General features: G+C 37.1%; 1 protein-coding gene across 1 annotated transcript in view; it reads left to right on the top strand.

Moving 5' to 3' along the window:
* The window catches only part of unc79 (UNC-79 domain-containing protein), a 346,819-nt gene that overhangs the window by 137,464 nt on the left and 193,165 nt on the right, over positions 1-16,190 (top strand). Inside the window, exon 19 of the mRNA XM_068229169.1 lies at positions 2,767-2,915. Coding sequence (XP_068085270.1) covers positions 2,767-2,915 — 149 coding nt within the window. The remainder of the gene's footprint in view (positions 1-2,766; positions 2,916-16,190) is intronic.

Below are 16,190 nucleotides of genomic sequence, written 5' to 3'. Positions count from 1 at the left end.
AAAATTGTTCTTTAGAAAAATAAATTAAAGTTTATATGTGTAAAATGAATTAACATTATTTTCTCGTATGAAACAAAGCAGGGCTAAAATCCATATGCGATGATGTCCTATTTCATAATGATTGAAATGCGATTATAATATTCTGAGCCAATCTAAAATGCATAGTGCACATTTGTTATTCTTAGTAGATGGGAAAGGAACAGTAGCGAATTTCAACTTAAAAAAAAAAAAAATTGAAATTACCATACCCTTATTTCTGCAATGCATGTATGGAGATTTAAGAAGAATAGTTTTCCCTTATTAGAATTTTTCCATGCAGGAAAAGGAAAGGAATACATGCTTGTAATCTGTATTAACTGTGAAATACCCAACAAATGCATTACTGCAAAAGTAGGTAAAGTCGATCAAATCTTTTGGTTCTTTTACAGTTGTGAGGTTATGTGGTATACTAATAACTCTCAGAAAATATATTTATCCTCCAATTATCAAATAAGAAATAAATAAATAATGCACTTGTTGTAAAAGACAGTTTTATTTTTGTTTTATTGGGGTCGATGTCACCTGCCAAAGGATGGTAAAGTTATATTTATATACGGTATTATATATGTAATATTTATCTGCTGATCAACTTTTGTGAACAATAGGATAAGATCAATCACCGATTGAACTTAAAAGAAGTTTTTAAAATTGTGTTTGATGATTTTTACCCACTTTTATTATGCAATTTACAATCATAATTATGATCCCATGTGGCTTCCTTCTAGGTGGTGAAGGAATTCCTTTTTTATGACACCAGTGTCATTTTCACATGTTCTTTCTGTTAATTCTTTATAATAAAATTTGATTGCAAGCAATGGCCATGAAATAAAACTACATAAATAATACATTCAAGTTTCTTCTCAAAATGACTTGGATATATTGAACCTCATTGTTCAGAAACTTACTGGACCTTCAGCTAATGGTAGTGATGAATGTTTTAAGTCAACTTAGCAAACATTCTCTCTTAACACTAATCAGAGGAGAAAAAAAAAAGAAGTGCTCTGGCTCTTTGAATAATGAAGGTATCGGCAAAAGAAACGGAAGGGTCACGAACGGTGTGAAAATGAAAGACTCCCTGGGTCTGGCAAATCTAGTACCATCAGGGTCAGAAGAGAACAAAGGTTGGCCAAGATAGCTCAGATAGGAAAGATAAAAGCTAGGAGAATGGCACAAGTGAGTGGAATCACAGCCAGATTCAGCTAGGGGAACTGTGGTTGCCAAAGCATGCTCCCATATTAGGAGTTCTTGGAGGAACTACGTAAGTCCAAGTCCTTAGGATGACATGCAGTGTCTCTTGGCGCAGTTCACAATATGTTGGGGCATGAAATGAATAATCCAGTCTTCGCATGGTCGATTGTCAATGAATCGCTTCTCTTTTCTCTCTTCCAATTTAAATAATTTCGCACAATGCCTGCAATAATATTATTTTCCAAAGACAAACACCCCACACAGCACATAGTTTAATGCTTACAATTAATTTTTTCTGCCAGTGTCCCTGCCATTCTGAAGGCCCTAAGTCACAGGGTGATGTGAAGTGGCTAAATAATTTTTACTCGACAGTATGCCAACATTAGTATATTTCAGTAGGAAGAGTTTAGAAGTATTATGCCAACAAAACTACAGATATTTAAATAGAAAGGAAATATCATTTTCTATTTTCCCTTTTAAAAAAAAACCCATGGCGCAACAGCCCTGAAGGGCCTTGGCCTGCCAAGGGACCGCTGCTGAGCCCAAAAGGCCTGCAGATTACGAGGTGTCATTTGGTCAGCACGATGAATCCTCATGGCCGTTATTCTTGGTTCTCTAGACTGGGGCCGCCATCTCACTGTCAGGTAGCTCCTCAATTATAATCATGTAGGCTGAGTGGACCTCGAACCAGCCCTCAGATTCAGGTAAAAATCCCTGACCTGCCGGGAATTGAACCCGGGGCCTCCGGGTAAGAGGCAGGCATGCTACCCCTACACTGCAGGGCTGGCTCCTATTTTCCCCTAGGTGCTCAAAATTGAAACAAAGTAAACCTAACCTACATAACCTACAAACAAAAACAGAACTATTGGTACCGGTACTCAATGTAATTTCAAAATTTTTAAAATCAATAAGCTGGGTTACTTCTAAAATCACCAAGCACACAATATATATTACAAACTGGATCACTAACACACAAAATTAATCTGTTTTACTATGAAATACACTACTTTATCTCTATGAAAAGCTGGCTATTCCAAGCACATCCGACAATAGACAGTTTTCCAGCAAGTAGCCAATACTGTGAACACTTAATTATCTAATGAAAGCATTGATATTATGATGTATGGATTGTATGTATTGATTGAATTATAAATAGACTCATACCGGTACTCTCTAAGCTGTTTTTATTTTACCTTTGTAAGTAACATAAGCTGATATACTGATATTGCAACATACTGTTTACATACACTATCTTCCTCAACATTTAAGTGCTGCCAAAACATCCCACAGTGTCAATAGATTGTGCTATAACTGAATATTTTGTGATACTGCATCATTGATTGACTTTTTCCTCCTAGATCTGTTTTACCTGCTTTTACAGTATTGTTTGAACAGATGTGTAAAAATGGCAAGAAAAGGTGTTGGATGGTGCCTTGGCAAGTTGCTGTTTCTTTCCAATTGTTCATTTTCTAGCTTGATTATTTTGTAATGTTAATTTATATCATCAATATACAGTAACCTGAAGTTTGCATTGTTTAGGAGTTACCAAACAATGATGAGCCCGACATCCTGTACTACATGCTCCAGTGTCTGAATATCATGTGTCTACATGGGGATGCTTTAACAAAAGCAGCTAAAGACCACCGTGGCTTCCTCATTTGGTGTCAGGAGAATTTGACTATTAAGCAGTGAGTATTATTGAAATATAATACCAATATAAATGGTCCATTATTGGACATTATAAATTTTCCAGCTAACTCATTCCTGGTTGCCAGCGTTTCGCCCCCGTGTGGTAGGTTGGGCTCATCAGTTGGTACCTAGCACACCTACCAAGATGCGTGGTTAGTGCATACCGTGGAGGCCACTGTGTAGGCTACTTGGAGCTACCGGCAGTGCCAATGCACTATGAGAGACTTTGTCTCATTACCAAAAATTGATTCCTGCTTGGCCATCAGATGATATAGATGTTGATTCCCTTAGGGAAACTGAAATATTTGTCCCGAATTAGTAAATTTATAATACCAATATATTGAATGTGAGATTTAGTATGTAGATGTTGATAATTTGATATGAAGCAATTTTTTTTTTTTTAGAAAATTGCATATCGTCCACATAGAATTTCTGAAATTATATTAGAGAATTCTGTACTAAAAATTCTAGTTAATATAGGTATAATCTTGAATTTATTAATACTGAACAAAAAATGCTCAGGAAATTTTCATTCAATAGGTACTGTACATAATACATTTAGGAAAATTTACTCTAGTGCCCTCACGAGGGATGTACTGTATTTGTATTGCAATATAACAATTGCATATTTCAATTCTTCAGTACTGATAGTATAATAAAAGAAATGAAATCCACAGCCTGTTTTCAGTCATTCGACCGGGTCAGGAATGGAATGAATGAAGCCCCCATCTAGCAGCAAGTAAAGGAATTGTGCCAGCTGCCGAAGCCTGTCGCACTCCTCTGGGGTGATGATTAATGAATGCCAGAAGAAATGAAATGATATTGGAGAGTGTTGCTGGAATGAAATATGACAGGGAAAACCGGAGTACCCAGAGAAAAACCTGTTCTGCCTCCGCTTTGTCCAGCACAAATCTCACATGAAGTGACCAGGATTTGAACTACAGAACCCAGCGGTGCACAGTGCGTAATTTCAGGAATCTAGCCAGCCAAAAATCATATCTCGGAAACTAATGGACCGATTTATATAAAACTTAGTATGTAACTGCTATTATTGTAGATAATTAAGTGTGCGGTCAATCAAGTACAAATAACAAATTGCTACGCCAGGAATAGAATTAGTAATCTTTGTAATTTTAATCATTTTTCGTTATGGCTTTAAGAAATTAAATAGATGTTAATAGTGGGACATTCTGTTAAGAATGTTTAAAAACAGAAACAGGAATACATGTACTTGCCCAACAATTTATTCATTAGATGCAGTTACATCAGAATCGCTATCATCACTGTCATTACCTCCTTCGGCAGAAGCAGATACAGGAGGCTCAGACAGTAAGTTGAGCACTTCTCGTGAAAGCGGAATCCACTTCCTCCTCCTTGATTTTCCTAAGCTGGTAATATAAGGGTCCGATGATATAAGCAGCCTATGGAAAATTTCAGTGTTTGTGTCTTTCTGGAAGGTTTCCTGTTTTCCTGGTCTCCTAGGCTTCCTCGTAGAGTTGTCCAATAGGTATAATACAGTACCTAATGACCTCCTCTCCATGAACCAAGAGTTTTTTGCAAAGTTGCAGGAATGTAGTACGATTTGTATTTTTGTAAGTACAATTGTATAGTTTCCTTTGCGTAAATGCCAAATGTCACTTTATCAATGGCATACCCACACGAAAGAGTTTCTACAATGGCACGTAGATGGTTTATTAAATTTATATCTACTCCAGTAATATCCGCAGAAGTGGAAGCCTCTCTGAAGAATCTTCTAGCGGTTTCCATCATTGGTATTGCCAGCACTTTGCTTCGGATATCAAACAATAGACGCGTTTCCTCCCTGAACTTCTGTAGTGAAGTCATCTACAGTATTTATTTATTGCGTGTGTAGTTTAGGCTTTAAATCAGTGAGTAAATGTACTGTGTTGAGTGAGAGTTATGCGAAAAGCCTACGGGTGTGATTTATTTCTTTGACATAAATACAGTGATCTTTTGTAGTCATCTGCAGTATTTATTTATTGCGTCTGTTTTCTAGCTCTTATTGTATGGATAAATTCATTAAATGCAATTAAATACACCCCCCACCCCTTGAGCCCATAAAATTATTTGTCTATTTTCTCTCACAATTTGCCTTATATTTTAGTGCTGAGGTTTCTTATGTGCCGTAGTTTACCTCTTATTCTGTACAAACCAAATGCGGCCCCTGTAAACCCCACGTTCCCTTTAGTTCATAAAAGTAATTTGTAGCTTAGTTTCTTCGGCCTTTTGTCTTGAACTTACATACTGCATTTTACAAATGTATGTGCCGCCGTTTTCCCGTGATGGCGTTGAACGGAGCCGTTCGATATGGATACTCTGTTGTCATAAGAACAATACTGTGTTCTTAACATGGAATGAGCTATAGTACTGGCAGGCTCATCCTGACATTGTTGTTATGCACGTCCTTCTGCAAGGCTCATTCTCTGCTCGAACCAACTTGTATTGTACTTCAGCAATTTGTCCCTTTTCCTACTATGTTTTGTCCAGCGTGATCAAATTTTAGCACACAAACTACTGATGGATTTCTTTATTAACTTGGATATATCCTCAGAACAATCCTCAAAGCCTAAATGTTCAATTACAACATTCGCAATATTATCATTTCGCTTATATTCCCTGCTGTTCCTCAACAGCTCGAAAACCGATCTCCGAGTTTCAGAGTACATGGCTTCTGAAAAAAATTAATTACTCTCATGGTCGCGCTTGGTCGCAGCAAAAAGTCACATTTTTCTATTCATTAAAGTATAGATAACTCATCCAAAAACTTTCATTGCAGAAATCAAAGGCAATCTATTTTGAAAGTCAGCTCAAATTTGTACAGTTAGATAGCGCTTGGACACCGTGTACCAGAATTTTTAAGTGCATGTTCCGGACAATAATATAGTAATTTTCAGAAAATGCTACATACTATATAAAATACATGCCTTCATCTAATATAATAACATTGCAAGCTAAAGAAATATTTAGTTCCGACGTCTTTACTGAGCCCTCACATAATAATAACTGCGCGCTCACCTCGCCAGAATATGATGCCCTAATGGAGGAGAGCCACTTTAGGCCTTCGGTGAGATTAGACAATCAGACAGCGCGACTTTTCAATACTTAATTACTGTACCCACGAGTCTTATAAACACGACTCACAGAAAATGCGCACAAAAGATGAGGGTTGAAAATATTATTTTTGGCCGGCTGGATGCTAGAAATTACCCACTGTGCGGTGAGAGACTGGCGAGCTGCCGCCTGAGCCACGGGGGCTCAATTGTATAATAAAAGAAAGGTATATAATTGGTCTAGGCCATGTTCTATGAGGTAGAAGTTATGGGCTTCTACACCTCATATTTCAAAGAGAGATAGAAGGCACTCGAAGAGCTGGTAGACCACTGATGTCATGGCTCCAAAACATCAATGACTGGACTTGCATCAACAACACCAAAAAATTCTTCAAGTTAACCCCTCAGCACCGATCTGTATATGTGGTTTAGACCCTCTTTTCTTCCGTAGCTGCCAACCTCTATACATGGTATAGACGTATACATGGCTTTGTATTTACAGTTGTAGGGAAAAGAGTTTTGGCGTTATTGAAATGGTTTTGATTCCAAGAAGAAATGTTGGCGTTTATCAGTGTTGTAAAATAAGAATTGTAGTTCATTAAAATATAGCTGTTTGTGCAAGAATAAATCTGAGGAATAATCTCTCATTCTGTTAAAGTCAGTTTGCTTCATTCTTTCCCACAGAATAAAATAAAGAAATCATGATCCAAGAAGTTTGTCTTTTTGCATGATGTTCTTTGCTCTATCTGTGCATTCGGAGTGCAGTGTATTTATTGTGTTTGTTTTGTCTTCTTGGCTTGAAATATTTTTGTAACTCCACCAGCGCTCTGTGTAGGTATCAGTTAGTGTTGCTTTCTGACATACGACACAAGAACCAGTTGTACATGGTATATATTGTATCGGGAAAAGACGGAGAATAAGGAATAAGGGCATGAGAGTCAAAAAAGAGATGAAAGGTCCTTATGGAGCAGGTACAGAGAGAGGTATACGCTGATCAAAATAATAGTTGATTTTTTTTTTAAGACAAAAATTATTCATTTCATTGAGTATAACTTGCATTTTCCCTATTATTTACTATATCAGAAAAATTATTTTTATAAACGGCTTCACTTTCATCTTGAAGTTACTATCAAATTAATTGTAATGAATGTCTGTCATTCCAAAATAAATTTCATTCCAAAGTATAATTTCTTCCTTTAAAAGTTCTTAAAGTTCTTTCTTGAACTCGTTTGAATTATGTGAGAAAAAATTTATTTAATTTAAATGAAGTTTCTTTCACTTGAAAATATGGAAAATTTTCCTAAAGTCTTTTCTAAATATCTAACACTTGAAATTGTGAAAGTTTTTTCTAGAGTTTCTTTAAATGTTTAACATTTCACAAAATATTGCAAAATAATTCATTGAAGTTTAAACACTGTGATAATACTGTTAGAATACTAAGATTTTCAGTAAGAGACAATAAATTGTTTGTTGAACTGCTATCAAGAGATACTGATTCTAACATTCCACCAGTGAACAGCATGTTAACGTCCTTGGCAGCCGGTGTCATGATGTCACCATCCATAGTACCGCGTTTGTGTCCCTCGTCGAGACCACGTCCCTTGTCCCTCTCTGAAACCATGTCTCCAATCCCGTGTTGAAACCACGTCTTCAATCCCCACGTCGAAACCACGTTTCCAATCCAGTGTCGACAGGCAGATATGATTATAATAGGCAGTCGTCAGGTCTTAACGCGTTTTTGTTGGATTTGAAAACACGAAAAAGTTCAATTGACTAGTAATGATTATTGATTTTTGTGAATCAGACAACGAACACAGTATCATGTTAAGTGCATACGTACAAAGTCTGGCAGTAAATTGTTATTGATCACTGCTCTGTAAATTGCAGTTTATAAAAGTACAGTGGGAATATTTACAAGTGTCTTCACATGTAAATCACAGTTTATTCAAAATGACAGAATGTTATATCTCGCGAATATTTACGTATTGTCACACGGAGATCACAGTCTATTCAAAATGACGAATGTCATATCTCATAAATGTTTACAAGTACTGATTGCGGTAGAGTAGAACGAGGTACAACTTCATGCACTCGCGACGAAAGATTAAATATGATGATAGTTCAAAATTGTCATTAGACATGTATTTTAAAGCACTATTATGAGATAGTCTACTTCAATAGACAAAATATTCACAAGAAAATGTCCTTAACTTGCACACGTTTATCAGTTGTTAATGTTTTAAGTTATTCTGCCTCGAAGAAAATTACAATTTTTTTTTTCTAATTGCTTTACGTTGCACCGACACAGATAGGTCTTATGGCGATGAAAAATTACAAGTTTCAAACAGTCAGGTTCACTCGAATTAAAGTCAAAAGGTTAAGTAAATTACTATCACAGCACTGTTAAACACTAAAAATAAAAATAAAAATAAAATTGTTAAGATTTACCAAGTCTTCATAGTAATAATTGAAAATTTTCTAAGTCCGACATTGTTCACTGGACTACAAGTCTGAAGATAATTGAAGTATAGTACCGCTATGCGATAACTAAGTTCGATTTTCGATGTGTATATCTGCGTTCAACAGTATGCTTACACGATTGCTGTGAGTTGAGAACTGACTGGCCAGGACAAATGCCTGCTCTTTTATACTGTGCAGCTGTGTTAGCTTTCCTCCACTTCTGATAAAATCGCATTTCTTTACTGTGGAATAACTTTTAACTCCGTGGGCCGATTTTAATAAGAAGAATTACACATTTTGACGTTTAGTGTAGGTCATTATTTGAGATCTCCATGGGATAAAATGTTAGTAAAAGTACTTCTCGTATGTTCTAGAGCAATCATGCATTGTTCAATTGATCCTTACGTCAGTCTTCAACGTGGAAGCTCTGTCGTAGATAGCTCGCATTGTTTGCCTGCCTGAGCCGTGCCGTTGCAGTTCCTCGCATGCTAGGCTGTGTTGTTCTATCTAATTTCTCGCATGCTAGGCCGTGTCATTGCAGCTAATTACAAAATAATGTTCCAGTTCATTAATAGTTCCTGGTACAATATCTTGTTTGAAAGATGATGTCTTGACCTTTTATCTGAAATACAGTATGTATATTTAATTGATACCTTAAGATATTAAATTGTAGATAATTTATTTAGTGTATATTTAACTCTTCATGCAGGGCAGGGCAGGGCAGGTCAGGGCTTGAAATATTGTATAATTCAGATGAAAGTTTATTTGTAATTAGTAGTGATAGTGGGCTGGGCTTGAAATATTGTATAATTCAGATGAAAGTTTATTTGGAATTAGTAGTGATAGTATTAGCATACCAATACAGTATATACAACTGTTCAAAAGACTCTTGAATGTAACCACCCTAAATTCTCTAATAATTTTTAGACAAGTGACAGGGACAAACAATGAGCAGTTATATTACCGGGTTCAGCTTGGGGAAGGTTTGTTTACAAAATAGGCTTACGCTCGCTCTTCAAGGCCAGGGCGCATCAGATAATACAGTTCCAAGTTTGCAGGTAAGATATTTTAAACAGAATTAGCACTCAAAAATGAGAAATCTAAACTTCAGAGACGTTGTATCATGTGTTCGAAGCATGGCAAAAAGAAGACATTGGATTAATGCTGCTAGGAATATGACATGGGTCTCTGCCTCGAGGAGTGCTTCGAACTCTATCACACCAAACTAAATTACTAAGCTAATGTGAAACTATTATGTAATTATCTGCATATACATAGTTTAATCATAAGGAATTCCAAATTTTGTGAATAGCAGGCTACTCATATACTTGTAGTAACATTTTAAGTGAATCAATGTATTTCATTCATATGTTGTTGAAATCTCCTCTGGAAGTAGGAAGCTCTTTAAATGGCTGCAACACTGAGGGGTTAACTAAAGAAAGGAATGCTTTCTCCAGGGTGATCGGCAATGTCTGGGGGACCGGATATGGCACTTGAAGAAGAAGAAAAAGAATATAATTGGTCCACCTTAGTTAATGCACAAATGTATCTAAAAAAAAGTTAAGAAAAATCACACAGCAGGTATATATTTTGGCCCCATTGGGCTTTCTAAAGCCTTAAAAATAAAAGTTAATAAGACACTCCAAAACAGAGCACAAAAAATCCTATGAAAAATTAATCTTGAAATATCTTTAAAAAATAATCATGTAAAAATTCTTTTGAAATTGACAAAGACTACAAACTGCATGAAAATAGTTTATAAAGCTCAAATATGGTTTCCAAAAATGGTTCTAAGGTTCGTTTCAATCTAAAAGTTTGCGTTTGATTAAATGGATAACTTCAAGTAGTTGTGGTTAGTAACATTATGCTATGACATTAAATTGTATCTTGCTGAATCTGTAATACCGAGCAAGATAGGCATCATTTAGGGTCGTGAAGTTGTGATCTTGCATTTGGGAGATAGTGGGTTAAAACTCCACTGTTGGCTGCCCTGAAGATGCTTTTCCGTGGTTTCCCATTTTTTTGCACCAGAAAAATGCTAGAGTTGTACCTTAATGCCACAGTCGCTTCCTTCCCGCTCCTAGCCCTTTCCTATCCCATCGTCGTCAAAAGATCTACCTGTGTTGGTGCAATGTAAAGCAAAAGTTGTATTGTATCGTTAAAACATAATGAGGAACACCACCACATACTGTAGATCAAGTTTTGATGTAAGAAATGACTTAAGAAGTGTGAACAGTGCTCCTATAACCAATTTGTAAGATACATTTAAAAAAATAATCATCATGTAAAAATTATTTTGAAATTGACAAAGACTACAAACTGCATGAAAATATTTTGTAAAGCTCAAATAATGTTGTCAAAAACGGTTCTAAGGTTTTTTTCGATCTAAAAGTTTGCATTTGATTAAATAGATAACTTCAAGTTGTTGTGGTTAGTAATATTATGCTATGACATTAAGTTGAGATGTTGAAGATGGTAAGTGTAATGGTGTGGCTGTTGTCATTTGTTTTCAATTTTTTTTCTGCATTGTGCTTCACACACTTCAGTGAAAAGTCCTATGTTCATTTTGATAGGAAGATGTACAGAGACACATCTCATCCATATCACACTTAAGTGTAGACTAGGTAATTAATCACCTTTTATGTATTACACTCATATTGATAGTATAATTCACTTCTGTAGGGTGATTTCTGATCATTTGCAACATTGCAACCAAACGTCATAGCATAATATTGTTAACCAGTATCACTTGAAGTTATTTGTTTGATCAATTGCTTAATATTTTATGGAAAAGAATCCCACAGTTGTTTTCTGCAACCGTATTTGAGCTTTCCTAGTTTGGCTCCGTGGCTGAACGGTTAGCGTACTGGTCTTCAGACCAGAGGAGCCCTAGGTTCAATTCCAGGCCGGGTCGGGGATTTTAACTGCGGATAGTTAATTAGTCTGATTCAGGGACTGAGTGTTTGTGTTTTTCTCAATACACATATTATTCATCTACACACAAAACATCACGCTAGAAGACCCCACAGAAACGCACAATAGTGAATACATTCCTCCACGTAGGACTGGCATCAGGAAAGGCGTCCGGCTGCAAAACTGGGCTGATTCAAAAAAATCCAACCCCTGATAAATGAGAAAAGGCCAGGAAGAAGAAGGAGAAGGTAATAATATTTCAGCTTTCCTACCAATTTTCATGCAATTTGGAGCGTTTGAACACTAACGGTGTACTTCCCGCTCCTAGCCCTTTCCTATCCCATCGTCGTCAAAAGATCTACCTGTGTTGGTGCAATGTAAAGCAAAAGTTGTATTGTATCGTTAAAACATAATGAGGAACACCACCACATACTGTAGATCAAGTTTTGATGTAAGAAATGACTTAAGAAGTGTGAACAGTGCTCCTATAACCAATTTGTAAGATACATTTATTTATTTTATTTCATAAGGCAAAATATAAATCTTTAATCATATCAGTGATGTGTCATTGCTAAGGTTTGGTACCCCACCAACCTGCCTGTAGAAATAAATTTATTTGTTTCTGAAAAATATCATAAATTGTGCAACATTTTCCATAACCGTGTGTTAACAACCACTACCAATGGCTGCAATAAAATATGGTGTCACTTCCAGAATTCAACACAGATAGATGTCATTGCCAACTGTGACATAATAATAGTACTGAGGCACCTGTCCAAATGATGTGGTTCATTCACCTTCCTCAATTACCAGGAAGGCTCTTTACTACATACTATCACCAGGTGAGTTGGCCGTGCGATCAGGGACACGCGGCTGTGAGCTTGCATCCAGGAGATAGTGGGTTCGAATCCCACTGTCGGCAGCCCTGAAGATGGTTTTCCGAAGAAAACTACACACTATCAGAGCCCATACGAGCTAGGTCTCTCCAGATCAATCCAGTAGACATCATGTCAACAGTTGGTATCATGAGTAAGAAACTAAGTAACCTACCTGCAACACACTCCATGGCTAAATGGTTAGCGCGCTGACCTTTGGTCATAGGAGTCCCGGGTTTGATTCCCGGCAGGGTCGGGAACTTTAACCATAATTGGTTAGTTCCGCTGGCACGGGGGCTGGGTGTATGTGTTGTCATCATCATCATTTCATCTTCATCCTAACAGGTCTTTCTATTCAACGCCCTGCATCTGACAAGCCAAACTTGTCCTTGGACACTCCCGACACTAAAAACCATACACCATTTCATTTTTTACCTGCAACACAACAGTACCAAGCTGCAGGAATCTGTAACATGCTCTTGCTCTGTTATCTAAGGGCCCTGTAATAAACTTCTACCCTTAATTTTAGTATGGTGACCAGTAGCTGATAAGTTAGTTAATTTTTTGTCAAATCACTCTTGACTACTATTGTTAAGCAATCTGTTAGTACATTTCATTTAATCTAGGATGATCAGATGTGTTACCAATGTTGAAGAACACTTCCTGTATCATCGCTGTAAAATATGATCATCCTGAATAGTTTACAACACCAAAGAAGCTGGTTTTTGATTTACCAGGAGTGAACTTTTATCATCAGTGCAGTGTCCCATTCTTCATTTGCTGCCCATGGTGTGCATTCAAAGTCTACTTCAACTTTTTAAAACTCTGATGATGACAATTTTGTGAAATGTAACTCCTGTCTCCTGTAGTTCACCAACTGAGAGATGCTCTTCACAGCACCCCTAGTTTAAACTTTCCATCATTTTCTTCTGAATCAAGTTTTTCATGTGAAAACAAAGTGTTGTGTAGTAATTTGAACTATATAAGCAACATTATGCTTCCTAGACCTTGAAGTGGGATGGGTTCCTCATCAGTCAACCAACACTGACTAAAATGAACTAAAATAGATATTAACAGAGTGACCTTTTTGAAGTTCATCAGGAACAGTGGTCATGCACAAGTTATCAGTTTGTGGATACAGAGATTGAAAGCCACAGTACAATGAACATTAAATATTGGTGAGAGAAACCTACCCTGGTCAACTCAGTTTACTAATATGACTGCTCAAAGGTTTAACCCATTCCAGTCTGGGCCTTAATATCCCTAACAAACGTTCTGGACTGGGCATTTTTAATGATATTTAAAACATTATATCTCTGTACCTGTAGGAGATATTTGCATGATTCTTTTTCCTTTGTGCTTGTTTGAACATCCCGTTTTGAAAAACGCAGTTTGTTTTATGTCAGCTATCACTTGAGATTTTAAAATTGTTTATATAATACACCATTTTTTGTGAATGGAAAAATATCTGACGGATAACTAAGCAAGTACAGTTTTCTAAAATACTGTTATAATTACCCTATTTTGTTAACATAAAATGTGCATTGCAATTAAAAAACAACAACAATAATGAGTGCGATAAAAAAAATCTTCAATAGTAATAGTAATAATTATAATAATGAAAATGGGAGCTCTTATGAAATTTTACTCTAATTGATAAATTTTGTCAAAAGTTACTCAAATGTAAAAATATTGTTCCATTTACCACAAAAGATTCTGAGAAAGAGAAAATACAGTCTTCTAAACAGACAACTTTACTAATGCGTAGACAATCTTACGTATTCACGCAAATTTGAAATACGCGAGAACATGCGCTAGACCGTAAAACGAGCTCCAATCATAATGATATGTAAGAAGTTGTTTCGAATTCATATGTCAATAATATGTTCATTTGCGCATAAATTTATAATATATCATTTGCTGGCGGGACCTAGTGTTTACAGTGCACTATGTCTTCTGGTATGGGCTAGAGCAATTTTGTTACTTTCATTGATCTGTCTCAGCTTTATCCTTGGCTTTGACAAAATGAAAGTGACTGAGGTATGAGTGATGCTAGTAATGCCATTCCTTCTGCAGCCAGTCCCTGCTATGAATGGTGTGAAAATATTGCTCATAGGATCAGTTTGTGCATGCATTTCAGTGGGCTTGGCAGACTGCTATGTAATAGCAACTTCTGGCTCAGTGAGGAAAGCAACGGGAAACTACCTCACTCCTCATTTCCCTAGTACGCCTCTTCAGTGATGCCTAGGCCATCTATGAGAGCTGATGGCGCAACTGTTGAGGATCCAACCAGCCTTCGGGCTGAGGACTATTTATTATTATTATAATTATTATTTTTTATTATTATTACAACTTCCCCCATGCGGAGGCTGCCACAAGGACAAAGTATGTCGACTACACAGTATTTTGTCTTCTAAGTTACTGTTGACTTTGCTAGTGTGCCAGGTAGAAGATTCACCAAAAGTCTCAGGAATAGATTTGCAATACGGTTCTTCAGATGTTATATAGATGATTGCGGAGTATGGTCACTAAACCTCATATTGCGGCGATAGCGATGTCGTGAAGTCGTGTCCGGCTGAGACCGAGAGAATCCCGTAGCTGTACAAGAAATTTAGGGATTGTGCCTCGAGCTCCGATCATGAGTCCATGGACGGAAATATTGTGTAGGTGATATTTATCTTTATAGTAGTTTACAGTTGGCTGGTAAATTGACTTCTTTTCGGCATCCACCTCTTCGGCCTGGCCAACGTGCGACTCGAAGCGTATTGTGGGATCTAAGATTAGTCCTTGCTTGCTAGCTGGTTGCGAAAATATTACTTTTGTCAAGCTCATGTTTGCCGCGAGAAGCCATGTCTTAGGGCTCACTGAGTGACAACATTACTGATGCATGCTGATCGAAAATATTGTAAATTCTCTGATTTATACATATAATACTTCCATCTGCTTAAATACTCTTGTTACTAATACATGAAGAAACACGATGTAACCACCAGAATACGTGCATGACTCTTTCTCGATTTTTAGTGAATTGTCAAACCTTACTACGGGCTATGCCCGCAGCGCGACCTGAGCGTAATTTCGGCCGCTGCGAGCTATGCTTGCAGTTAGACCAGAAAGAGTTAACAAACTGCCAGAAAATACTTTAAACTTTTCCAATGGCCTTTTGATACTTTATCAGACCTTGACATAAATGTCCTCCTTCTCACCTATAAAATCCTCCTCGGTATCCACATTTCTTATTGACGTAGATCTTGGAAGGTATACCACACAAACTACAGGACTCATTCTGTCAGTTAGAACACAATAACTCGTTTCTACATCATTCTTCCTTTCTCCAACTTTTCTTCACCTGGAACCATTGTATTCATCAAAGCTGGGTATTTTATATCATTATTGTATAATTTTGTTTCCATGAAGCAGTAAAATATTATAGTGTTCCGGGAGAGATGGCGCACCGGGTGAGATGGCGCAGGGTAGACCAGTGTGGCAATCGCCCGCTAGATCGCTGGACCACTGCTTCTCATGTGTGCATTGTGTACGTGAGAACAAAAGCTATCTATTGGATGTCGCATAGTGCAAGTGATTTCGCCTGAAAACCTGGATATTTCTGATAACTACGTCTTATCTACCTTCAAAGTTTTGCTACGGCATGATATAAAAGGCCACTGGCTGGGTTGTTCAAGCTAAATTAACTTTGCATTGCCACAGGCGGGTGACTAGGTCAGTCAACGACTATGCTGGTGTGATATACGCCATGTTGGGCCAACGCACTTCCCAGGGCAGGGGTGCGCCATCTCTCCCGAAATGTCGGGTTAGATGGCGCGCTACATTTCTGGGAGAGATGGCGTGGTATTCTTTGAATTTCCATTTATGTGTAAAATGTGTTTCCATTCTCCGATCAGTTTGTTAATAAAATGTGTATAGCCTATATGTATTTTGTTTAATTCTGTGTCAA

This window comes from Anabrus simplex, chromosome 9 (genome assembly GCF_040414725.1).
Source record: "Anabrus simplex isolate iqAnaSimp1 chromosome 9, ASM4041472v1, whole genome shotgun sequence".
In the NCBI taxonomy this organism is placed as follows: Eukaryota; Metazoa; Arthropoda; class Insecta; order Orthoptera; family Tettigoniidae; genus Anabrus; species Anabrus simplex.
The sequence above is the reverse complement of the archived record's forward strand: the minus strand, read 5'-3'. Positions and strand labels throughout refer to the sequence as shown.